Source organism: Rhipicephalus microplus, chromosome X, assembly GCF_043290135.1.
Source record: "Rhipicephalus microplus isolate Deutch F79 chromosome X, USDA_Rmic, whole genome shotgun sequence".
Classification (NCBI taxonomy): Eukaryota; Metazoa; Arthropoda; class Arachnida; order Ixodida; family Ixodidae; genus Rhipicephalus; species Rhipicephalus microplus.
Genome location: NC_134710.1, coordinates 256,635,897 through 256,663,723, shown reverse-complemented (window position 1 = coordinate 256,663,723; position 27,827 = coordinate 256,635,897). Strand labels below are relative to the sequence as shown.

Below are 27,827 nucleotides of genomic sequence, written 5' to 3'. Positions count from 1 at the left end.
ACATGATAATCATGGCATGCGCGTGTCATGTAAGAATATGACTACAAGCCATGCTCATGATGCGCTCGCGGTCGTTACGCTTGCTTCACATATACCAAATTTGTTTCCGGACCAGTTCAACAGTGTTACCACTGGACTTAAAGAGAGAAACGAAGAGGAAAGGCAGGGACTTTTAGCTCGGTTGGCTAGCTCATACATGGGGTTTTGAAAATGGAGTTTTGATGGATAAGATTAAGAAAAGAAAAAGAATAAAAACAAAGTGAGTCAACAGTTGCTCAGAACACAAATAACACGTCCTCACACTGGTGGTTCACAAACACTCGTGAAGTCCCCTTACCTTCAAATAGCTTATTAGGGATTTCGTTACCTTGTGCATGCACGAAACCATGAGCCAAGTTCCCCGGGTCTCTTGTTTTTTTTTTGATAGTTAGCCTTGCCTAAAAACGATGGAATTAGGCTCTGAGAACACATTATCGAGTTTGTTGGGATGGGCAGTGGCACAAAACGTGCTCCATTGTCACCACACAGCTGCACAATTAACATGCCGCACTGTTGGCCATACCGGGGAGGTACAAAATACCACGTCCAATCACATGTGGTAGAACAAAGCTAAGCGCTTGAAATAAGCTAAACCTTGGAAGAACACGGGACACAGATAAAAGCGCCTTATTTCTTATCCTGTGTTCTTCAGGGGTCCGCGCTCTTTTTATAGCACTTCACCCTCATGAACGTGTGCAAACAAGCCAAACTGGCAGAAAAGCCAAACTGGCAGACATTTCGGAATACCATGCGTCTTTTTAGAAATAATTTAGGAATAACATGCGTCTGCGAATGCTCAGACGCATGATGAAGTTGAGCAAGACATATTGCGGTGCACAAGCTGCGGTGTATATGGTTTATTATGTTCATCAAATACAGTCGAGAGAGCGATGATCCCGCATAGAGTGATATGGAAAGTGTATTGTTAATAAGTAAACTCCGATATTTTTATACTCACGTCTAACAAATATAGAAGTAAATGAACATGAAAATGACACCCTAGCAGCTATGCAAGTCAGATTCATGACTTTAGTCTTCACAGTATTCAGAGACAGGCTATTGCTCTTGTATCATTCAGAAAAAGAACACAAATCCCACTTCAGCAAGCGACAGTCACTAACAAAACAAATTTCCTTAAACATCTTTCTGTCGTCGGCATATAGAGGGAATTAATAATTCCAAATGGTGAAAGCAACGTAATTAAAGAAATGGCCCCGTATCTGGATGTTCGTCAGCAAATTTCGTCGAAAGACGATAGTCTTGCGTGTGGAGAGAGTGTACAAAACATTTATTTGACGTTCTGCGCAAGAAGACCGGTGAATGGTATTCTGGAGACGCTGCGTTAGAGTGCCTCGAGCGTGCAGCGGAGGCGAACGAGTGCATCAAGTCACGTCACACGTGAGACATGAGCGCCAGCTGGCAGTTTTCTTGGAAAACTAAGCGCCTGTCTCTGAGACGGGTGTGCACGCCCGTCTCAGAGGTGATCAGGTGTAGAACGCAAGGCGACGGGTAGGTGCCACCACCGTCTCGTCTTAGCAAAGCGTTGGAAACACTCCCCGTTCCGTTCAAGCGTTGCATGGTCAGCGCAGCGTGATAAGCGATGGTCATTAAAATTACCTATGTTTTCTAGTAAAACACGAACATGCAGAATATTTATGTGTTGTTTTGGTGCCTCAGATATGCGCAATAACTGCTTTTTAATTGACAATCGCAGACGCATAAAAAAGGCAACAACTAGTCCAACATGTGGCTGTGAAGCGACGATGGCAAAGATCCCCCCCCCCCCCTCTTTACACCGCTGTGTTCGTACGACAAGGGAATAATAAAAAAAAAACGGGAAAGGCAATGGCTGCGGCGAGAAGACCCCGAAGTAATGGAAAGTCTACGTTAACGACGGCATACCTGTATATGGATCAATGAGATGTGTAAACTCTTAGGCTCAGCTCAAGTTTCTGTCTCTGGAGTTTTGACAACCGCGTCGTGTCTGTGACGTTCTGTATACTTCAACTCGAACATCTCTGCACAACGAAAACACCTAGCACCACCTCGCTAACGCGCAGCAACGACCTAGAAGTAACCTATAGAAACAACCTGAATCACTTAGCTAAGGCCTAGAGAACACCTAGAAACAACCAGATTGGGCTTCAGAATCGTACAGCCTCGCTGTTTCAAGCCTTGCGCGGCTCAGTGCAAACTTCGCCAATTTGTTCTTTTTTTCTCTACCGAACCCACTCGGACTGAAACGCACCAAAATATTGCTCACCCGGACTCACAGAGACTTGGACAGACTCGTGGCTCAATCTTAGTTTGAGCGCAAGTCCGAGTGAGTCGACACTAGCGAGTTTGTCGACCTCTGCCTGACCGCCCGTGGCGCGCACTAATACAGTATCTGCCAATGTTTCAACTTGAAATTCGGTACTTCCTACTTTGATGAAGATGATTGCTGTGATGTATTGTTAGTGTCGTGATCGATTGGGTTAGGAAATGAGCTATATTTGAATGTTTACAGTGTTTTTGTTAACAAGAAAGGTGAAAAAAATACACTGAGAAGTGCAGCCTCTTGACTTCGTCTTCTTCAGCGTTCTTTCCAACAACTGCGCTATATAAATACAAGACATCACCGTGAGTGTACGGAGGAGCAGTGTAACTGATTTTCTGTATCTTATGGAAGAGCGGAAGAAAATTTGTTTTCCGCCAACTTAATAAGTGACGCACATATTAACGGCAGGCATACGAGTCATTGCTCATATTTCACTCTGGCGGTACACCAATTATTTCGTATCTCGAGCAGGGATTTGCCGATCTCGAAAGCCAGGCTTTCGAGGAGATTGCACGCCTGCAGGCTGTCGAGGCGAAAGAGTCCGTACAGGTAGGTATGCGGACGTCTTTATCACATTTCATTTTGTGCTGCGTTTAAAGAGAAGATACAAAAGAGATAAAACAACTGCAACGGCTTCCGGCCACTGCTTCCCTCGACACTTTCGCGTTGACCCCTTCGAACCGGTCTGCATATCTGATCCCTCGTGCACGGTTCCGAACGTTCTTGTCAAAGTTCAACGAACGCGACACGCTCTGCTTTTTGTGGAAGCGGGATTGGCTTCCACTTGATTTAAACTGTGTGTCCACTTTCCCAAGAATGCATCACAGTTCAATTATTTAATTTACACATAATCCATTTGGTTAGACAGTTCTTTATTGTACCTCGTGCCGTTCACACCGACTTGCTCAAACACGCTAATCCGAGCATTTTTGATGAGCGTGCGCACAAGCTTGAAAATATGAAGGGAATTAATGAGCCGAACTTCTTTTGTTCATCAAAGACAAAAAGGTCCCGAATGGCCTTGCTCTAAACTTTGCGCATTTAGTTGACGTGTAAAAAGATTAAAGAAAACACAGTTTGAAATGAAAAGCATTTATTAGCGAACTTCGGTGACTTTGAGCATCTATCTATCTATCTATCTATCTATCTATCTATCTATCTATCTATCTATCTATCTATCTATCTATCTATCTATCTATCTATCTATCTATCTATCTATCTATCTATCTATCTATCTATCTATCTATCTATCTATCTATCTATCTATCTATCTATCTATCTATCTATCTATCTATCTATCTATCTATCTATCTATCTATCTATCTATCTATCTATCTATCTATCTATCTATCTATATATCTATCCGCTGATGTTTGGGTGCTCTCGTGGTCACCCCCTTAATTTGGCGTGAGCCAAAATTAGCATGTGAGGGTTAGATGGTTTGACGAATATGACGCGCTGGTCAAGACATGAATAATGTCCCTATCCCGTCACGTACGCCGTCAAACACTTCCCTCCAGACAGTGGCACATACCCATTAGAGAGTATGTGCCACTGGTATGCGGGTATGTGCAACAGGGGATTGATATTTAGTATCTACTTAGGATTGACGAGAACACACATGGGCAATTTTAATGCGCGAGCTTTAAGAAATGCCCGACATCGGTAGCGTCGACCCGACGAATGCAAAGGATTAATGTCAGGGTCCCAGCTGGAATCAAACTCAAGCATTCTGCATGGCAATGAAGCATTGTACCACAAAGCTACGCAAGGTCTCGGAACTACTTTTCAAATACACGTTAATCTTCGTGAAACCTCAATAGTGGTCACAGTGCTGCCTACCTAATTTTATAAAACATTACATATGTACTAGTTAGATACAGCCGTCACGTCGGGTTAATGTCAATTGTGGTTAGTTGCCATGCACTGAAGTTGATTTATGCAGCAGTGTCCAGGGCCAGAATCCTTGCGAGCATCAGCGCTTCATATCAGCTTCTGGTGTTGCTAATACGCATGTTCTAGTTGCCATTGTTGCGCAAATGCAAACTGGTTATCTAAAGATCTGCAACGTTTCAACATATATCTGTGCGTGCAACATTTGTACATATATTTAGAGTCATTTCATGACGTGTCACTCAATAAAAAAAATTGCAACGTGGTCACATTCCCTCCACATGCTTCGCATTATGTCGATTCCCAGGTATACGTGGGATCTGCCGATTTTTTTTATTTTAAGCTAGCTTATTTCTACCGGCATGAAGTTGCTTCATTTTCTTTCGTCAGTCATTATAAAGAGGCTGGATCGAATCTTATTACTTAGCACGGATTCGTAGTAGCCCGTTCTTCACACGAAAGTGTTTTATATGCCGGGGACCACGACGGCTCCACTGGTGTATTTCCGCCACAGATATCACGATGTAAAATGTGTGCTAACACGTTGCAAAAAAAAAAAAAGGACTGGAAAAGAAATTTCGTTATCTACAACCTCTCGCACCGCAACGCACGGTGCGAAACCACTTGACTACAGAGCGCACGTTTGACAGCTTGCTAACGGCAAGCTATTTCTATATACACCATATACCGTTTGGGGGTCCTCAGAGCTCCGCACTGTCAGCGCATTTTCGTCACGATTAACGAGATGGCGTGAAGGGCGCGCGATTGGCACGCTCTAAAGGCCGTTGCCCTTCGCGTTTCCATGCGCATGCGCTTATCGCGTGATTCGGGAGAGCACGTATGTAGGTCACTTGGCTGACTTCGCTCGCTGCCGCGGCCAGGTTTACGAAAGCAGCGCGATGCTCACACACGATGGAGTAAGAATTGCGACAGTTGTTCGCGCTCGTCCACTTTGTACTTGGCCATTTGTTGCGTGCATCTCTCTTTCCGTTTTAACAGCGCGCTCTAAGTGTCGCACTGTGACGTTTGTTAGTCCGCTTTCGGTGTGTGTGCGCTCATTTAGTGCGTGCTTTGTGCTTGAGATTCGCACTGCAAGTTTCGAGCTGCTTGTAGCTCTTCGCGTGTCATTGCATTTGTTGCTGTAGCATTCATTCCTTCGCCCTTGTGGCGAAACAATGCACATTGTCCACTTTATACTTGGCCATTTGTTGCGTGCATCTCTCTTTCCGTTTTAACAGCGCGCTCTAAGTGTCGCACTGTGACGTTTGTTAGTCCGCTTTCGGTGTGTGTGCGCTCATTTAGTGCGTGCTTTGTGCTTGAGATTCGCACTGCAAGTTTCGAGCTGCTTGTAGCTCTTCGCGTGTCATTGCATTTGTTGCTGTAGCATTCATTCCTTCGCCCTTGTGGCGAAACAATGCACAATAAACGTTCAACTACCTCGGTGAAGACACGTTTCCCTTTCGTGTTGTACCGATTTCTCAAAACAAGAATTAGCCACGTTTTTTTTTCTCTTAACATACACTTCAGTGGCAGAGCCTTATATTAATTTGATTGATATGTGGGGTTTGACGTTTCAAAACGAACACATGATTATGACAGACGCCGTAGTGGAGGGCTTCGGAAATTTCGACATCCTGGGGTTCTTTGATGTGCGACCAAATCTGAGCACACGGGCCTACAACATTTCCGCCTTCATTGGAAATGCAGCTGCCGCAGCCGGGATTTCATTCCGTGACCTGCGGGTCAGCAGCCGAGTACCTTAGCAACTAGACCACCGCGGCGGGGCGTAGAGCCTTATATTATGCATGGATACACAGCAGAATAAGTTTTTAGATTGAAGTTTGCTTTGTTTTTGTGCAGCTTGCACGTTTATTTGGCAGAACAAAAATTCACTATATCAAAATGTCTGTAAACATTGTGAGAAAAACTATGTGTCGGTATAACGGACCCTTCCTAGAAACATTTTGTAGAATACCTTATTCGATTTAGCGGTAGCATTCGACTCTGGCGCTGCAGTTCGTACACATGTGCATATGGCTTTATCAAATATCTGTGTCTATAATGAACATACTCTATGATGGGAAGCACACCAAGGTCCATCTTACATCATCGTGGTGGTGGCAACTGATAAGACTGAATCACTGTTGAGGTTGTGTCGTAGGTCTTCATCTTCGCATCCATCTTTGCAATGCCGATCAGCAACCTAAAGCTAACTAAGGCAAAAAAGCTTTGAAGAGACAACGAAATAGAATTGCGATTGCTTACTTCTAGCCAGTTAAACATACTTAACGCCGATCTATACATCCTAAATACCTCCTATATTATTTGAAACAAAAGCCACAGCTTGCATTTCCGATTCATTTTCTCACAGCATATCTGGTAGAGGCCACAGTTTCTCAATGTACTGAGTGAGTATAAGAAAACATGTGGATAAAAAAACCTGTGGTTTTTCACAATTATAAACTATTCACAAATGTAGCTTGTGTGTTTGTTTTCTGTGATATCTTTAGAATAGCCGATGGGCAGCACATTCTAAATGAAGGTTTGTCCAATGAAAAGTTACAAAGTTCCGTAGGCTTGAGGTTCTAAATCATTTTTTAAACTTCTTTCATTTTTCTTCACGAATCAAGGCAGTTTATATGAAGATGTCTTTGACGATTATACTGAGTACAATGCATAAAGTCATATAAGTACGCAGCCTAAGCATTTCAGAGTAATGTCATTGAGGGATGCGCGACTCGGAATGATGCTTCACATGCCGACAAGCTTCTTGATTTTATCGTTGCTTAAGGCATAAGTCGTGAATCTCGCAGTTACAAAGTTTGATGCGCGTGTCCGAGGAAGGTATTCCAACTGCTATTGTACAGATGTGCCGTTATCGATCAATGCCACATCGAGCAAATTTTGGAAAGAAAATTAAGAGTTACGGCTAATTTCAATTGGCCCCCTTTTTTGGGGAGGGGGGGGCTCATTTAGGATTTTTGTAACAAATGTACCTGCGTGTTCTTAATTGCTCTTCGATTCACGATGGTATCTGGTAATCTTCATTGCTAGAAGGGAGGCGCAGTAGCAATTTGCGGTCACAGACGTAAAGTGCACATTCGTTTTCTGTGAGAATAAGATGAGAAACAGTGGGTCCAGCCGTCCTTTTGGTCCCTCAGCGAAGGGTCAGCCTGCGTCGGTTGGTAGACCTTGCCCCATTTCTTGAGAAAGAACGCATGGAAACATCCACTTAATCCGAACAGGAGAGCAACGTTCTGGGGCAACTGAGCTGCTCAATCTGTTCTATTTTCTTAGCGCCAAGGTACACCATTCTGGAATAAGTGAGACAGATGGCTCAGTTAAAGCGCTGAAGGCTAACAGCAGGATAAAAGTATGGCTATCTACCCTGGTTTTCCTGTAACTCTATACACACTGATGCATAACTATGTATTTACCGGTATAAACACGTATATAGCGAGCCTTCCTGTGCCATGACTTTAGCGTCAACGAAACCCACGCTTCAGCTTTGCGTTGCCCGATCCCTCTGGCTATATTTTAACACAATTGCCTTAAGTTAATAACGTGAGATCACAATCAAGCACCACACGTTTCGCCTATAATGAGAAATACGAAAGGCTGTCTTTTAAGGTGCGTGCCTGCGGATTGCGCCTGTCGAAAATCAATCAATCAATCAATCAATCAATCAATCAATCAAGCCATATTTATTTATTTATTTATTAAACTTATGATGGCTAAGTATAGCTTGCAATACATCTGCAAGACCTGACCTTGAATGAGCACATGTAATATATGGCACCAATATTAGAGTTTCAGCAAATAAATACGTCTTCTTTCTTTTTTACCCTCTCGCCATTCAGTCAAACACAGCTGAAAAAAACATTCATAAAGATGCTAATCAAGAAATCGTACAGACGCATAGATTAATCTGCTAGCACTTATAGTAATTCAAACATTCATTCCCTAGTAGCAAAACAAACGTCGTTAAAATTGTATTAAACATACTCAAAAGAATCCGAATATATACATTAGGAATCCGCTTTCTTTTCAAATTGCGACATGTGTCATATAAAACACAACTACTAAGTGAACTAAATAAGTTTGCGTCAATGTTCCTTTTCCAATGAAATACGTGTATGTCTGTTTTTGGATGCTATAAGAAATAAAAGCGTCACAACACGACTACCTAACACTACAACTTAAAGCGTGTTAACTAATGTACGTACTTGTGTATATAGATGTCTTCATTCTACGAAACTGTCCAAGCACACGACAAAAAAAGTATACTGGCTGAACTTGGCACTGATATTGATTGTCATTGCCATGTCCTGTCTATATTTCCTATCTGCCTAAATATTTATTTGCTAGAACATGAATAATTTTTGTATATAAATGAATTAAGAAAATCTGATATGTCATTTTGTCAGTGTGGCTTCACTGCGATTGTGTAATGTCGTTATCAGCAAAGCTTTGCGAAAGGTTTTTTTTTTGTATCCAAGTTCATCAACATTTGCCTGCAAAGGTTCTCTTGGAACATTGAATGGACTCTCATGGTCAGCGTGGTATTCTAAATTATACTTCGAAAATTTTGCACACACGAAACTTGGAATTTAAAACATAATTATACCTCCAAACCACCATTTAGTCTTAATTAACACTTTTTTGTGTTTCTATTTTTACTCTAATTTCTTTTCTCATTAGTAAATAAAAGTTAAGAACATCGATTCTGGTTAACCTCTCAGCTTCTCTACAGTAATGAAGGTATTCTTTTCAGACCTGAAACATGGCACGGGAACATGTCAGTACTTTATATTTAGTATTTACATGTTACGGTGTGGTTAAGGGGTAGAGAGTTATAGGCATCGCATCAATATTTTGTCTTTGTTTGCTGAGTGTAGGAACGCGGGCCTATTTTGTTGTTGTTGTTCCTGCTGTTGCAGTGCTGCTCTGTGGCATTCCGCAGCTGGTGGTAAGCATGATATCGTGTTTCGATCTCGGCTGCATTGCAACGGCACAAATTTTGAAGAGAATTTATTGGGCACCTACATTTGAATGAATGGTAAAACACATCAGGCGGCGAGGATTGATCCGTGGCCCTACACAGCGCCATTCACAACTTCCTGTAGGGTGAGTTTCTTGTGATTAAGCCCCACAATATTTTTCGCGTGCTTATGTATACATCAACCCCTCCGTGGTGGCCTAATGGCTAAGGTACTCGGCTGCTGACCCGCAGGTCGCGGGATCGAATCCCGGCTGCGGCAGCTGCATTTCCGATGGATGCGGAAATGTTGTACGCCCGTGTGCTCAGATTCGGGTGCACGTTAAAGAACCCCAGGTGGTCGAAATTTCCGGAGCCCTCCACTACGGCGTCTCTCATAATCATATGGTGGATTTGGGACGTTAAACCCCACATATCAATCAATTATGAATACATCACGTTTCCTATGCTGTTCTTCATATAGTATATCCTAAACAGTCAATTGAGCAGTCATGCCTTTGTTCACTGATCAATACCGTGACAGGTTACTGGACCCAATATAGCCGAATAATGGTTGCGTATTAAAATTCCATGAATGCGCAGGTTAAGAGGGACGACAGAAAGCTAAGCAACTGCGCGCACATTTGCGCGAAGCATAATCTCGTAGCAGCACTCACTGTAAAGTGAAACAAACCTAACATCTCCCATGAGAGGGTGTCAGCGAAACAGGAATGCCAGAAATGTCGGTGCTGCGGCAAATGGTGACCACTATCGCAGTTGTACTATGCAATGTGCGCAATCAGGAAGAGCTGCGAAGCTCGCCCTGGCGACCCGCCCACAGGTCGCAGGGCAATATGCTCGGCGGCAAAGAGCGCGCATAATTGGGACCACGTGCAAGGCGAGCCCATATCTACCTGATGCCGGTACTCCTATGCAGTAGGACTGCAAGAGGAGACAAAAACGAGCTCGCCTAGATAAGGATTAAAATAAACAGTGATGAAATGACAAGCCACGGCCAGTGCTCGTCGTCGGGCGAACCTGTACGCGCGTGGTGGATATTCGAGCATCACGCACTGATAATACGCTTGTCCGAAACGCGCGGCATACGCGTAGCACAATCCGTAGACAATAGTGACCCCATTCAGGGCCAAAATAGGCGACCGATTCAACGCGACTCAGGGTCGCCGCAGCGCTTCATCCAGGCCGTATATACAAACGCGAAGAAGGCGCGGCACGGCTCCGCGTGTTCTATACGGTACGTCTATGCGCCCACTTGACTTTCCCGCCGTGCAAAGGCCAGCGGCCGTTTATGAAATAATGAGCCCCGCGGGAACGCGCACTCTTCCTCCAAAGAGCCCGGCTGCCGCTGCTGCTGCGGCACATGCATGCCACTGACGGAAGACAACTGCCTTTCAATTTTATTTATACATTTTTCCCTCGGTTGTCACGCGCTTTTTACTGCAGTGGCCTCCACCCCCACCCCCCTGAAACAGGGTGGTTGTTAGGGTTTCGTGTTTTGAAGAGCGAGGACGTATTCTTTTTTAGGCATCTTACGAGTTCTGCTGCTTCTCATTTCACTGTAGCATTGCGATGCGTTCGGATGTTTTAGCGACCATGACTAAAGCGGCGGCATCGTGTCGGGAGATTTTTCCTCTTTGTGTCACACGCAGTATACATAGGATTTCGTTATTGGGCTCTCCAAACCACAAATGCACAGAACCTGCTTCACAATGTATACACAAAAATAAGCCATTTTTTTCATTATTATGGCAACGCTCCAGTCAGATAACTTTGGATAAAGAAATTGGCCCAGGCTTTTGTGTATGCCACAATAGCTACTTCGGTGTTTCGACCTTTAAGGGAAGTGATTCGCCGAATGAGGCAGTTGCACTACGGCCATCGAGATTGCCTGTAGGAATCGATGGCGTGAGTTGGTAACGACCGCTATGAGCTTAAGACAGTGGGGAAAACGAGCATGAGCGAAAGATAGTTCTTACATGGCGCTTGTTTCATACCGGTGTCACATGACCACTTTTGATCGCAATCACAGCCAACCCCAATTAGGCTTGATCTGGATCAGGTACTGCTACATGGTATAACATTCTATCACAATCAGGTCAGATCGGGGACGATGGGGCTTTTATATCTCGAGTTGGCTGACGTCCGCTCTAAACTCCATCGCAATTAGTTTGGACAGAGTATATCAGTGAACATTGTTGATCGCGTTCAAGAAATCCTATCACAATAGGTGCTGGTCGCGATCATAAATACCCGTGCTACACCGATATCAATAATTAATCCGTCATGCAATAGCATTTGTTGCATAATCTGGCATAAAACAATTCCCTGCTAGTTATGCGTATTCAAAATGGCGTTTAACGCGAATGCGACGACACAAATAAGCAGGCAGGGCGAGCCGCCACCATCGTATACAAGGTACTTCTCCCGTTTGGGCAGGGTGGTCGTCCGATAGAGCGCCGCAAGATGCAAAAAAATTTGTCAAAGCGTGCCGAAGACATGGACAAATGAAGTTGACAGGACAACGCTTACACTTTCTTTGCGTCTTCGATGTGCTTCAAGTTTTAAACATGAGTGCTTACCAACTATATGTAGCCCAACTCGTCATCTTATTGCAAGAAAAACGAGGAGAGTGAATTATGGCCTGTATGCGCCTTGCCGAGCATGTATACATTATGGACCCCCCAGATATGTGCCTGCGTGACAGCTGAACGAAGGTGCCTGGCTTATACAACTTAGGTCACTGCGTATACGCCATTCGATGTGTACCGAAAGAGACAACTTCTGCCCTGCGTACGGAACAATGGTATACGCCAATTGTTGGCCTATCTACATGAATACACGTACGTGCCAAGTTAATACAAGGGTTAAGTAATGTATCAAAATGATAGTTACCGCTAGAGCACTATATGGGTAGAGGTTAAGTGGGGCCCTTTCATTACTACACGGAAGCAACAAGCGAAACAAGAGAGACTCTGCCATCATGTTTTTATAGGTGCATTCTTCTTGGTGCTCCATCTCTCTTTGTATATCCAATCAGCTCGCCGGAAGAGATGGGCGACGGTTTCGAACGTGTACAGGGATGAGCCACTGAGAGTGTGGTCTGATGGCGCCACTCGGAACATCACGAACCTTTCGTAAAATGTTTAGGGATGCAGACGCCCATGCGTTTTTCTGTAAACTGTTGGCGAAAACGGTCGCAATGCAGATGACCCAAATAATATCTGTGGGAAAATAATGGGCAAAAAACAGTGGCGTAGCCGGGGGGTGGCACACCTAGCCCGTGCCTGCTCTCCTGAATTTTTCCCCCGCGGCATACAGATTGAAAAATGACTATTTCAAAGGGTTGCCCCCCCCCCCCTGCCTCTATATAACAAGGAGGCACCCCCCTCCCCCAGAAAAAAATTTCTACCTATGCACGTGGCAATGAATAGGCAATAAATTTACAGACTCAGATACTACGCCTAGGCATGTTGCTGGCTAACACTCGCTCTTATAACTCACAAACCCAAAACGCAATTTTCAAGCTCATACAGCACAGCGGAAATATATATTCTTATCTCTCAAACGTAATGTGCTCCGAGGAAGCCCAGGGCAGATGCTCTTGTCCGATTTTTTTAAAGTCTCTAGCTTCTTGTGCACAGTTTATGTATATTCGCCGGCACCGCCACATGAGGTCTAAAATATAGTGATGAGCAACTCGATGTAGCTATAGCCTCAGCGCACACGCTTCACGTTTCTCGGTCATGTTCGCAACCGCGAGGAGTTCTGGTTCCGTCGGCTGTATCGATGAGCGCGTCAAATATTTGTCTGCAGGTGACCTTGAGAGTCCAATAGGCATTGAAAAAGGCGTGTTTATTAGACACGGGGACAATGCCGCGTGCTCCAAGCTTGAAGGCATATACAGAACATGCGTTATTCATGTCCTCGCCCAAGAGGCGGGCGTATTTCAGGGTTGATGCGGACCTGGGTGTGGTATCGGCGTGTGATTGACGATGTCAGTTTCGTAAACCGTGGTGCAGGAGTTGTAGACATGTTAAAGAAGGTCGGCATGTTGCCAATCCGTGCATAAAGGAGCGCTCAGCCTTGCAGTTTGTGCCGCAAGCCTCTATTGCGGCCTCACTGTGGCACGGCGATCTTGTTTGAGGATGGGAAAGAGCGCGTATGATCTGCTCGTTGATGTTCGCATGCTTCCGTATCACGTATATTTAGCGCTTTATTACTGCGTATCGGGGTTTTCAGTGTGCGTGTGTGGTTGTATAGGTGAATGTGCGGTCATCATACAGAGCTTGGAAACAAAGACGTCTTCCTATGCAGGGGTGGTGCAAGGACTTTAAAAGAAGGGAGAGATGAGGGAATCACTCTCTTTCTTAAATTCCTAAAGAGCCAGGCATCTGACTTATTGATTCCTTCAGTGTCACCCTCACCCTAGGAGACAAAAATCCTAGCACTATCCCTGCTCGCACAATGTATGCGATGCGACGTTTGTTCCGGCTCATCGCAATGTGATGGTTATGCGAATGAGGCGCACTATGTGGTACTTTGTGTTTCGTGCTTGGGAGGTACATGCTTTTTTTAATACTTCTTCGCGTGCAGGACCTTATTTAGTAAATTCATGAATTACGCACGTGACGGCACAAATAACAAATAGCTATATATATATATATATATATATATATATATATATATATATATATATATATATATATATATATATATATATATATATATATATATATATATATATATATATATATATATATATATATATATATATATATATATATATATATATATATATATATATATATGATTTTAATCTAGGCAGCTACTAATACTATCTGAAGTTTAACGTAGCAAAGCCACGATATAGTTATGGGGCCCACTGCAATGGGGGGGGGGGGGTCCTGAAATTTTGATTATTCTTTAACGTGCACTGACATTGCACAGTAACCCAGTAAACGGTGCTCCATCGAAGTGCCATCGACGAGGCCTTGATCAACTCGTAATATTCGGATCAGAAACCGAGCACTGTAACATCTAGAAAACCACAGTGGACCAATTTTTCATCATTTATATTAACGATAAAGAGGACATACCGCATACATTTAAAATGGCCTCTATAAGCCGACAATACTATAGTTTATTTTTTTCATAGAAAAATTTTGCTCACTTGGAAACAGCGCTGAACCATTGGTTGCATGAATTCCTAATTTAGTTATCTCTCAACTAACTTCAGCTAAATATGTCTAAAACTAAATACATTGTTTTCAAACCTAGGAACGAGCCTTATGACGCAGACATTTCACTATATTTTGATGCTTGTGTTATGGATCAGGTATCGGTATTTAAATTTGTGGGAGCATTATTTGAACAACATTTTAACTGGACTCACCATGTAAACAAATGAAATACTATCATTTATAGATCTAATGGAATGTTTTATAAAATTCGGCATCTGGTTCCGACTTGGCTTAAACGTCAGCTGTATTATTCAATGATACATTTTCAGCTATATTACTGCTTACTAGTCTGGGGCACTAGAAGCAAAACAAACTTAGGTAGGCTGACAGTGCTTCAAAAGTAACCTGTCCGACCCATAGAAAACATTGGATGGCTTGACCACACAGCACCATGCTTCTCAAAAAACGAGATATTAAAAGTTGATCAGCTATATACCCCAATCTATCTGCATACCTGCACATAGAAGCGCGAAAGAATAAATCAACACTTTCACACATGTACCCAACCGCACGTGAGCAATAGAGACTAAGATATAGCCGCTTCGAACTTCCGCTTTGTAGAAATAAATACGGAACTAGTCAGCCTAAACACCTGATCTAAATAACCCTCGTCATGTTTGAAATTATGTGAATGAAGCCATGTCAAAATTTGTGTTTAAGCTCGTCCTTAAGTCGTATTTTTTGTCCTGTAGGCCTTCACAGTATGAGCAAGGCCTCGAGCGTCATGTCGTGTACGACATTTTGTATTAAAGATAGCACTTTTGTTAAAATTATTTCATGTGTGTCATGAATTGCTCCTGATAGTACTGTGTAAAGCTTTTCTTTTTCTCTTAGTGTTTCCGCTTTCTATTTTATTGCATAACTTTTATGTGTTTAAAACCCTGTTGAACAGTGCTTGGGTGGTAGAACCATTGTCAGGTGGTTGATCTGCCTTTAGCCGTATCATCATTTGACATGTAACATTTCAATAATAATAATAATAATAATAATAATAATAATAATAATAATAATAATAATAATAATAATAATAATAATAATAATAATAATAATAATAATAATAATAATAATAATAATAATAATAATAATAATAATAATAATAATAATTATTATTATTATTATTATTATTATTATTATTATTATTATTATTATTATTATTATTATTATTATTATTATTATTATTATTATTATTATTATTATTATTATTATCAAGACAGTCAGATGAAAACAATAACGTCATTATTGTCGATTTGTCGGAGTACTTTTTCTTTTATTTTCACGGAGTGATGTATATCTGCCCCGACGCGCTTCCTGTGCCACACGCAATTTGACCATGGCAGGTGCACCCACCTGGAGGCACGTCCGCCACGTGACCTCGCCAACGGCCGACTGGCCTCGCGTTACCATTTGTATGTGATCGAGGGACGCGTCCACATCGGCTCTCTGGCGGAGCTCTGGCTGACGCCAGGGCTATCGCATCGCCATCTCGGTGTCGGCTGGCGGCGTCAAGCGTTTGTACGACCACGTATGTTTGCCCAGAATAGAGGCAAATCGAAGGAGAGATCCGCCACATTCCGGCTTTCACCTTTTGTTGCTGTTCCTTTCGCTTCTTTTTACTATCTCGCGTTATATTTGCGACTGTCCGGTATTTGCCTTTTTATAGCCGCTGAGTGACCAGTGGTCACGCCTGCAGCTTTGTCAATGGAGGATACGGCGCGCCCACGCTTCCATTCGGGCAGCTCAGATCGAGCAGTCGGCGAAAGCAGAGTCACGTTCGTCACGCTAAAGCAGCATCTTGGGAACAACTTGCCGAACAACTCTCAAACAAAAATATGACGAGCGGACCCCGTGAGAGCCTTCGTACTCACGGGTTCGCGGCATTCAGGCGTCGTCGACTTCCTCGTGCGAGATATTCTTTACGGTCAAGAATTATGGTGGAAATAGACGTGTCCCATTGACTCCTGACCTCTGAAGACACTCAACGCTACTTTGTGGCTCCCATCCACCTATCTTGTAGTTGTTAATTTGTTTGTTTGTTTGCTTGTTTTTATTTCATGTGACCATGGGATCACAATGAATGCAGCCCTGATGATGCGATGAAAGTCATACAGTGGTGCAGTAAACCGTACAGGAAAGGAGAAGGTATGGTCTTCAAAGGCTTTTGAGCATTTCTTTTCACAACACCAAATGTAGGAAAAATTGCGAAAACGCGTTACCTATTCAGCGCTGATTATGAAGGATTGGGGCACTTTGTGGCATGCTATGTTATTATTTAATTATTATGACAATAATAATGGTAAGTTAACGGTGTTTCAATTCAAACGGGTTGGCATTAAATAGTAACCTAGAGCCAATCTTGTCTGTGATCTTGTTTTGCTCCTATCACAGTCTAGCATCATACCTGTGTCTCCTTGTTCCTTTCGTTATTCATTAAAATGTGACCTAAATACGTAAAAGTTACTTTCCTTGCTTTTTGTAATCTATACTATAAACTTACGTTTTACTTATTTTAACAGCTCCCCATAAAATTGCCTTTATTCACACTGCCACTACATTTACTATAGGCATTACCTGTCCGCTGTCATCTGTTCTGCATACCATGAAAAACTGAAATAGCATCCCCGAGTTGACAGCGTAGATCGCCGAAGATTCACAATTCTTAGCAGCATCAGAGAATGATGCATGCACAGCAGTTTGACAATATATCTATGTGGGTTTGCGTGTCCGCCAATATTCGTGCTCTACTTACTCCTATACCACATATACCGGTAATTATTGTGCCTTATATTTTGTCTTACGTTTTTTTTTTCACACATCGCTATAATTGTATTACCAGGAACCTATGCGCGTACAATATTGTTCTCTATCTTCCTTCCTCACGTGTGTACATTGCAGCGCATCTACAGGTGATCACTCAATTAATTGGTCTTCAAGAACTGCAGAGCGACTCAAACGACTTTCTAGGCTCATTGCCCTTCCCACGTGCAGGGCAGTAAACCGAACAAAGAATAATAAGCTTTCCTGCCTATTCTGTATCTTCTCTCTCTCTCTCTCTCTCTCTCTCTTTACACCAAGTCTTTTTAAAGCTATTGACTTCGAGGGCACTTTAAAATATAGCTAGAGCTGTGTTCCAGTTTCGAATGGCATCGTACAAAATCTACACTGTCAGCTTTGAAAACAGCATCGAGCCCCGGTCATCCGAGTAAGGAAACGCGTATAGTTTTCGCGACATGAATTCAGCTTGTGTCGACTAGGGAAAGCTAAAAAAACAAGCACAATTGTTATTATCTGTAACTCCTTTCGGGTTGAAGCTGAAGGAATGAACGTAGTTTGCATTAAAGGGCGAACAAAACCACATCTAGAGCAGAAGAAAATACCTATGGAATCTGGGCTACCCGGGCATTACCCTGAGCCGCCATCTCGCTTAGACAGCACGGTGGCCTGCGTCGCGTTTGTCTCCAATGCTGTCTTCGCCAGGATATCTATTTTGCTGGCTATGCGGCAACTAGTATGAAATTTAATATAGGGACTGTCCGCTTAGCCGCCTACTTAGCCGTCTACGGGGAGTATTGGAACACACCCTACATAAATAGTCTTAATTCGGCGCCCCTGCATGTCCGCTGTTTATCGCGGGTTTTTCCAAACCTAGCAGAGCCGCATTCCAACTGAGCCTGCGCACGCGGCAGCCAAGTAGCCGCGAGCGAAGTACTCCTTGTTACTGCAGGCCCCACTACCGTTACACATGCATCCCTTGTCTGAGACGAGAAACTGGGCGGAACAACGCGGGTCACGCAATGTGCGCAGCCACCAGGAAGCGGATCGCCGTTCATGCAAGCCCCGGCGTAGGAAGCCGCTGCTCAGCCAGGAATGCAGGCTGCGCACTCGTGCGCCACCCGCTCTGCCGGGAACAATTCGACGTCACCGCTTATCACGCCGATTGGGGATCACTTAACGTTTATGTGGCTCCTTATTTAATCACGGCGCGCTGCGCCCCATGGAGGTAAGGGACGCCGCGTGCATTTCCAGAGCTGAACGTAAAGCTCGTGGAACGTCCATGGCGCGTTTTCGGCACGGTGTCGCCGCATCGCTCAGGGCACACGATGTGTAATCAGGGATGAATGGCTTTCCGTGTGACTGCGCGTGCACAAACAGCTAAATTCTGTCATGATTACAGTAAACGAATGGCGTCGTGCTTCGTGAGAATCCAAGCGGACGCCCCGCGTTCAGTATATATATGCCACGAAAGCGCTACACTTGAGGCTTACACTTAATCACGCGCTTCGCGAGAGACGCCCGAGTCGTTGTTCAGTGACCTCAGACCCACACAGTGAAAGCTTCAGTGGATATGCAATATTTCCAGTTGCACTCAGTGATCTCGCTTGAGAATATACGACGGTAAGCCGCAGGGGCCTTTCGAGGGAGAGAGGCATGTGCTTCTCCCTCACCGACGGGACGCCGCTGGTAAGCCGGAAAGCATGTCTTTTGCGAAGTCACAAAACAGTGGGAAAAAATGCATATTTGGTCACCTAGATGCAATTCCCGATCCATGTGTCCTAATGTAGCGATGTGAACTTGTGAGCATGATGTCTTTGGATTGTAACGGGGACACAAGCAAGACACACGAGTATACTCACACACGCAGTGTGCTTCACCAAACACAATCTCCACATATTCCGTTAAAATTGTGGCGCGCAAGCATGTATCTCGTTTATGTACCTGGCTTGGATGTGCTTCGATACTATTCAAGATGCCACCTTTCCTAGAGCAATCAGGGTTGCCAGGTTGAAAAGACAAAATGTTGTGAAAGAAAGTCGGAAAAACTAGCAAAAAAAAAACTGTCAATTTGAGCCAAGGACAGTAAATGTAGCAAAATGCGTCTGTGAAAACAGTGGTGACGTAGTTTTGTTATATATCATTGAATGTAAAAGCCTTTTGGTGAACGCCTAAATAAAGGCCACATCAATTCTTCAGAATCAGAATCACTGATATTTAAACATAAATTAACTAATTTATATCGATATTTGGTGCATGATTATTTGGTGCATGAAGGTTCTTTGCGCTGTTACAAAAATAGGCAGTCTTGGAATAAGGTATGAAAAATTTTGCGTTAACGTTTTGTCCCTCTGCGTATACGTCATTCGCTAACGACTTGGGTACGCATGTCATATTAGCCACTTTTAGTTGGGCGTACGTAACGAGCCCACGTACGCACACTTCCACGGCAGAGAACTGCGCATGTGCAGTGCGTAACATATCGATTCCAGAGATGCGCGCGTACGCCCGAAACAAGACGCTGCGTACGTAAGGTAGCGCTTGCTACGTTACGTTTTCGCGAGACCTCAAAGAAACCAGAACGTCAGTATGTGATGGCAATAGTGGAGTTTGAAGCAGACAGCAACAGCTAACCTAATGCGAGGCATGTGTACTTAAGAATGAAAGGTGATGTTTTCATTCCAGACAAGGTAAACTCAAGCGGCGCGTTTCGGCATCCTGGTGATTCAGAAGAAATTGCCTGGCGTCTCACTAAAATCCTCAAGAATCGTCTTCGGTAGGTTGTGTGCGGGAACGCGTCTCTTTCTGCCAGGCCTCTCGCTGAATGAACCCGTGAATAAAACGGCAGCTTGGTACGTACTTTTATTCATGGTGCAACATAACACGCCTTGGACGTTGTGCGAGCTTGCACTCCTTAAATGTGCCGATAGTACATCGTAAGGTTATCAACTCCTGGAACGCGACCACTTGCTGCGGTGTACGTTAAGCCTCATCCACAGCAGCGCTGGATAGAACGCTGGCGTCGATCCGATGCGGCCATGCCCGATCAGACAACATTCTTGCATTGCACACCCAAATACAAAACAGCAAAGATGAACGTGCGCATTCAGTGCACCCATGAATGATGCTGAAAATCTACATAGCGAACGCCACGGCATGACTTGTACGCTGGTGGCCCTTCTCCTGGCAGTGAGGATGAGTTTTGTGCAGATCACAGAGGCCGCGTTATTACTGGGACCATGGTAGTGGGACCTATATAGCATATACTTCTAACGCCGGTGGTGCTAATAAGCATTAAAAACCCTTGCATCTCACATACCATTAATCTATTTGAGTGAAACGCATCAAGTTACGTTAAACTATAAATGTTGTCGCACGCTTCACTTGCCGCGTACGCAACGTAAGTTTCACAGCGTACGTAGCTTCTTCGTACGCCCAACTAAATGTGTCTCTCTATAAAATAGCGTACGCATCAAAGGAATGCGAACGCCAGGAACCTTTTCATGAAACTCTTTTGTGACGCTCCCTTCAGGCTCCTTGCATGACTTCTCCCAAGAGGACAACGAGTAAAAAACAGCCTTGTGGCGACATTAAAAACGAGTAGGACAGGACTATGCTCAAAATCACGATTACTGCGACGATGGCATCGAAGCATATATCGTAGTCATTTTCGCAGTCAATTCTTGTGTGATGACGCGTAGTCTAAGTATTTATTATTCCTGAGTCAAAATAGAACCAAATCTTAAGAAATAACTGAAGCATACTGGATTTCTAATATTAATCACTGCAGAGGGGACGTGGAGCGCTTCCGGTTGTCCTCTTCCCTTCCAATCACACTTTAACATCGCGTTCACCAATATGTGGTCTACAAAACAAGGCTTCATGAAAAACAAAATTCTTGAGGCCAAGCCACGCATCTAAAAGCACTCTATTTTGTGTAATGCAAGTGCCTAATTCTATTTCAGGAGCTGAAAACACTACTTGTCTGCCATGTTTTCACTCCGCATAGTCATAGGCCAGCTGCTGCAACATGACCAAATATTCATAGTTTGGCTCGAATCGACGGAACGAAAAAGTTTCCAAAATATTGCCACTTGACTAAATTGTGGCAAAGTAGCCAAACCTGGCAACCCGGCTATAGCATCATAGTTCCTGGCACTCAAACGACGTTGAAAGACCAAGCCATTAGAATGGCGGTCGTCTTTATCGGAATGGCGGTCGCAGTTTTGTCGTGTTCGTCTCTTCGCCCTGCTCGAGGGGTAAACATGTCTTGCTTTCCATCTTAATTAACATATCTACTGCGGTCGATAACGAAATTGTCTCTCATTATACAAATTATATGAAGACGCCGACCCTATACACTAAGAGAAATTGTGGAGTACGTGGGCTACTTAAATTTATTCCACTAACTATTTAAATAACAGTTTTAGAAGTAATGTGCCAATTATGAAGTTGAAGACGATAAGTAATAAATAAATCTCTATATTTTGCTGAAATCCTGTGTTTTGTGCCTATTTACAGAAATGCGTCTTGAAATTGTGCACCAAAATGTGTTCGTGTTTTAGAAACACTTGTATGTATTATTACTGGTGTAAAACAAAGGGCCTGGTTTATTTTTATATGGAAACGTCCCAACAAAAGCTGTACTATTTCAAGAGTTATGTCTGATGTGCCAGTTTAGGCAAATTCTTTAGCTCTGAAATCAATGTCATACACAAGTCAACATCCAGCTTTTATTCTCGGTATAGGAAAAAAATTTCATTGCACATTGCTTAGAAAATAGCCCGTGCTAACTATAGACAGCGCACAGAATTGTTTTACAACCAGACCGCGTAACATCTGTAGTCTATATAAGGCAACCGCACAAAGAGAGCAGAATTCGTTTGTGGCCAGGCCTCAGAAAGTCTGCCGTATAAATTTTACGGGAAAGCCCCAAGATGCGTGTAGAAAACGTACACACTCAGTATACAGGAAGGCTGAGTCTCCAGAAAGAAGGGAAGTGTGCAGGAAGTACACAAGTTTTCTACAGAAAGGTTTAATTCATTGTGGTAAGAGCATATACTGCATGCAAACAATAGTTCTCCACTTTACCGCCGTCGTCATAATCTCTTTCTTTTTCTTGCTTGTCATATATATTGCCTTTGCGCGAATAATACTGCCAGCGCCACTACTTTTTCTCTCACTGAATGTTAGATTTTGCCTCTTTTGAAGGATGTCATCTGAAAAAATATTTGCCAAAGAAGCCGCATGGTCTTCTTACTTCAAAGTCTGCCAGAATATCAGTGGCAGATCACTCATAATGAACGGCCTTTCCGAAGCAAGCATTCATTCCGAGTGCAATGCTCTCGTAGACCCTCGAGCGTGGACACCAGAAATTATTTCCGGCAAATAACCAAGCGTGACGTGTTTTCCTTCTCAGTGGAGACGTACGTATACCACGTATGCCTAACCCGCGCTCAAACGTTGGGGCTTTTACCAGGACGCCCAAGTGGGGAACGATCGCCGCTCTTACCTTCGCAATGCGGATTCGGAGACCAGCGCTACACGTGACGCAACGGTGACAATGCCGCTATAGTCGACTGATCGGCCCAGCGTAGCGGAGTAGAGCTCGGGGCCCTACGAGGCCCTAAGTGAAAAGGCGCGGTCGACCGACGGCATGCTGCCGCCGCTACGCTCCATGCTCCGCGGCGCGCGGTCGACTGCTGAACAAAAAAAAAAAAAATAATAATAAAACCGCGCGTACGCCGCGCACTCACGGATTCTTCCCGATTCCTTGCGGACGCGATCTCGAGTAGCGATAACGAGCTGCGTTCGCTTACGTGCGCGAGTACGTCGACGATTGGGGACAGTGGCCACGGGCAGCAGGATTAAATGAAATCCCGTTGCCCGAGGATCCGCGCACGACGACGGAAAAGGAAGAGCGCACGCCGTTCTCGGCCTTTCTCCGCGCGTTGGGCTGCTTTTTTTGTCCGCCGTCGTCCGCACCCTACAGTGACGCGTGAGTGACCTTATTCCGGGCGAGGACGCTTTGGCCACGCCAAAGATCACGGCACCGCCGGAGATGAGGAGGATGCGTTCTCGGAAAAAGCGTTTCTGCTGAATACCGGGAATGGCTATCAGTCGGCGGGAAAGCGAGGAAAGATACTGGCAGAGCACCGGGCAGCCGCCATCTAATCGACGACTGCAATTTACACTCCGCGTGCGTCTCGCTGTGGCTGCTTCCTTCTTTCTTTCCTCGCACGACGTGGCCACCGCTGTCGTGAGGCCATTCATTAGCAGAACACGTCCGGGCACTGCGCACTCCTTCGGTGCCCACACTCGCTTCGTACGCGTGGCCCGCACGCAACCTGGACGACCCAAACGTTCGGCCCTTTCGTCTCGGCGACCGGTATCGCTAATCGGTCCTGAAAAACTTTCCCATAAGCCCGCGTAAGAGCACCACAAACTTGGTATGATATACCTATCGCTTCGAGGATGCTGCGAGATATACATGCGCCGGTCCGCAGTACGTTTGCGGGTTTCACCCAATCGTATACAGATGCCGAAAGTGCACGGCCAGTTATTCTCGACAATCAGTTGCATACAAGGCCAACGTATAAGGCCTTGCACATGCTTAACGCAACAAGTACCTGCATCGTTCACGAACTAATATGAACGTAAACGAAAATGTAGAAAGGTATGCAAAAGAAATTCGTTCTCAGCTTCCTTCGCTATTAATTTAGCCCTGTAGTGTAAATAGCTATAAGCTTATCTTGCACAAAACGATGTTTATGTCGAAAGCTTGACAACCATTATTAATATCATGTTCCCAGTAAATATAAAAATATATGCTCTATATGTCTGTGACAAACTAGGCATTCATATGCGCATATATCTTAAGTTCGCCTGTTTATTATTGTATGCCCAACCACTGGACGTTCGTTTTATTGCTTGGTATATCAGCTTCTTTGGCCCGCAGTATAAAATCGGGTAGTTTCAAATCTGCAGAGCAAAGGTGAAATGATAACTTGCCGTGGGCAGGATTCGAACCTTCGACCTTCGAATAACGCGTTCGATGCACTACCACTGAGCTACCACGACAGCCATCCCCCCCCCCAGCCACTTTATTGGGTATCTATGTCAATTTAAACGTGGGAGTGTCAGTCAGCGCCACTAGTAGCCATGGCGGAGAGTGTGGCACACTCTTTATGAGCCTGTTTGGCGTCACGTAGCACGAGAACTTATTACTAACTGGCAGCTGACCAATAGTCCCCCGTATACAACCTAAAGGCATCAAATCTGCCTGTACGAGACCCTCGTCAATGAATAAGAGAAACAAGTGTATACTTAAGGGCTCGTTTTTCGTGTTTTACACAATATTAACGAGATCTAACAAAAAATAATGCCAAAGAAGGTATAGGGGAAGTTATATATATATATATATATATATATATATATATATATATATATATATATATATATATATATATATATATATATATATATATATATATATATATATATATATATATATATATATATATATATATATATATCTTGCAATAGAAGTAAAGGCTAATAGGAAACTAAAGCTATACCAGGAAATATACCATCATGATTTGATCACACATTTGCTTCATCAATGCTTCTCGCTAGTGCAAGTTTTGCATGTTATCATTTTATTTACTTGAGAAGGTGATGTAACGATAGTGAAAATAAATTAGGAGAAAGAGAGAAGCGGACGCTGCGTATCACATATGTAGGCCAACAGTGATTGATTCTAATAATAAAAATTTTTGGGGTTTGACGTCCCAACATCACAATGTGAGAGTGGTTGATTCTACCATGAAAATGAGTGAGAAAAGGCTGATGCTCACTTCTTCATTTTATTATAAGGTCTGTAGCTTTAAAATTTTTACTTAACCTACTGGTACTTCTGAAATATGTTGGTTTATTACTATACATGGTTTTCACATAATCCTGTCCGTATTTTTGTGCTGATTTTTACCATAAAGTGGGTATCAGATGGCGTGGGAAAGAATATTGGCTAGTTTACGCCCCCGACCTCAATCTGATAAAAAAGATTATGTTACCATGCTCGTCAGCAATTACTCGTCACGAAAAGCTACGCTTAATTACACACCATGATCACGTACGGAACCAACACGATCATGCACAACACTGTTGTTCCAGGATTCTGTATTGCTTTCACTAAATGACACTTTGTGTTGGCAAATAAAAAATACAAAAAAGAAGAACCGACGAACACGCACCGGTGTCCGTCAGTCCTTGTTTGTCGCTCGCAACGAAGAGGATCATTGCATAAAATATTTGTAACTGAGGTGAAAACTCCGCCACCAAAGCGCACTAACTTGAACCAACCAACACGACACTGAAAAGATGTGTGGGAGCGAAACACCCACACGCGCGAAGGAGTCGTCCTAAACATATGGCACCAAGAAATTTTCTCCTAAACGTCACATGTTCGCTCTCTTTGGGAAGGTATTTTGTAGCGATGCCTTTTTCAGATGGCCTTTTCGCGGTCTCCGCGCTTGGCTATTGGTCAGAGCTAGAGTTAGCCCACTCTACTAGTGGGATCAGTCAGCCGTGAGCGTTGGAGACTCGCACAGAATTGATTAATTCGCATCGCTACAAAATACCTGCCCTTTTTCTAACTCTAGTTTGTTATTAAAAAACTCAATATAGTCGTAAGCGGATTGTAAAGAAAAAAAGTATTTCATTGTCACTTTTTTCAGCAGTTGAAAGGTATGTCAGCGTGAGTGGATATATATTTTTTATGCTTCTGATTTTAATGTAGTCAATTTACCTGGACTAGTTGATTGAACTGCATATTCGAATGGCAGCGCGAACCGCATACAGAACACCCAAGGCCACTTCTTACTGTTTCGCATACGAGGTATATTATCTGCTGGTATTTATATTTTTCCGTTGATGAAGATTAGTCGCTAGTTGAGAGCCAAGGGGTGATCGAGGTTACTTCGTTGTGTTCTCTTTGATGTCAAAGCTGCTGTTAGAACTGCTCTTTTCTTGGCGTGCATGTACATACATGTCAAGCGTATACGTGCTTCTAAAATGGGAAAAGTTACTCTACAAGCTGTGGAAAAAAAGCTCATTTACAACTAAAAAAATATTGCGCCGCGTTAAAAGCATTCCGCTTTCAATCCCGGCATAAACTGCAGTGAAAATGGGTCAGCGTGAAGCGCTAGACGAGCGAAAAATATTGCCACAAAAGTTGAGACGCGAGCCCAGGCATCGCACCACTTTGTGGATCACTTTCTTTTTTTTCTTTTTTTAGTGGGAGTGGTTGCTATGCAACAGCGATGAAATTTTGCATGTGTTAAGATTAGCAGTGTCAAGCATCCTTAAGAGTGGAGTATCCATATTCTTCGCCTTTTTTTTAAGAATGCTTATGAAAAGTATCACATGCAATAGATTTGCGACTATATAGGATCAATGAGAAGTACAGTGACATCACCTCGGTGCACCGAATTAAAGTTTAGAACAGGGAACTAACTTTTTGCGGCATTTGCGAAGGCACGTGCCGCATACTCACTTTTTAGCGCCCATGCCTTGAGGTCCTTGACACCCATCATGTTCTTGAAATATGCCATTTGGCAGTCGCTCGAAATTCCAGACTCGTGTCCCATGCGGATCATGAGAGGCAGGATCCTCTTGAGCGCTTCGGCCATCATTTTGCGGCCGTCGGCCTCCTGGGTGCGGACCGCATGCACGAAACGGTCGTACTCGGACGTCGAGGTCAGTGCAGGTTCTGTCGTCGTGACGGACTCCTCCATGTCTTCAGCTTCCGCTGTTACTCTGGACCACTCTTCCGGAGCCGAAGCAGCCATCGCTGACTCAATCGCCGTAACGCGGTGACCTTCGATGCACAGTAGAATGGATAGGAGCAGCGCAATATTTGCCATGGTGACAAATTAATGGCACTTTTCAGCTAGAACCACGGCGGCGTTGCCAAAGCCTATAAAGGCGACCACGACCGAGCCATAGACTGCAGCACGCGACGAGATATCTTGCGCGGTTCTCGAAAAAAAAGGCGTTGCAGTTTCTGCTAATACGAAGACTTGTCGCGTGAATGATTCCTGCCGTTTCTCTCCGAGCAGGGGCCGGAAGGACGAATGCTTCGGAGGGCTGTCAATATTTCTGTCCGCGATTCGCTTACGCGCGCTTGAATCTGAGTGGTGAAAGTTTATGTTCGTCGTGCTGTTGGAAAGAACGGAGCCTTTAACAGTCCCCCGAATTGTGGCGATTCGCTTCTTGGCATAGGTCGCTGGAGCGGTCGAGCGAGGGTCGTATACGAGGAAGGCCTCTCCACATGCTGCTCTCCTTTCCTTTCTCCATCAGCCGCGCGTTTGTTTCTCAGAGAGAGCCATTGGCCTGCGACGCTGTTTTGGAAGCCGGGAAACACCATGTGTCTGGTTTGTGTGTTGTTTTGAGAGAGAAGAGAGATAAATGTGTCATGGGAAGGGGGGAATCGGAGCGTCCGCAGCCCAGCAGCCGGGCTCGTTCCAGCGGCGGGTCTCTCTGTGGACGCCGTGCCCCGGTCTAATGC

The 27,827-nt window shown here is 44.0% G+C and overlaps 1 protein-coding gene across 1 annotated transcript in view; it reads right to left on the bottom strand.

The window, feature by feature from the left end:
- Window positions 1-27,562, bottom strand: part of LOC142775230 (uncharacterized) — a 42,888-nt gene extending 15,326 nt beyond the window's left edge. The window contains exon 1 of the mRNA XM_075876584.1: window positions 26,814-27,562. Within this exon, the coding sequence (XP_075732699.1) occupies window positions 26,814-27,183 (370 nt within the window). The 5' untranslated portion in view covers window positions 27,184-27,562. The remainder of the gene's footprint in view (window positions 1-26,813) is intronic.
- Between the last annotated feature and the right edge of the window lie 265 nt (window positions 27,563-27,827).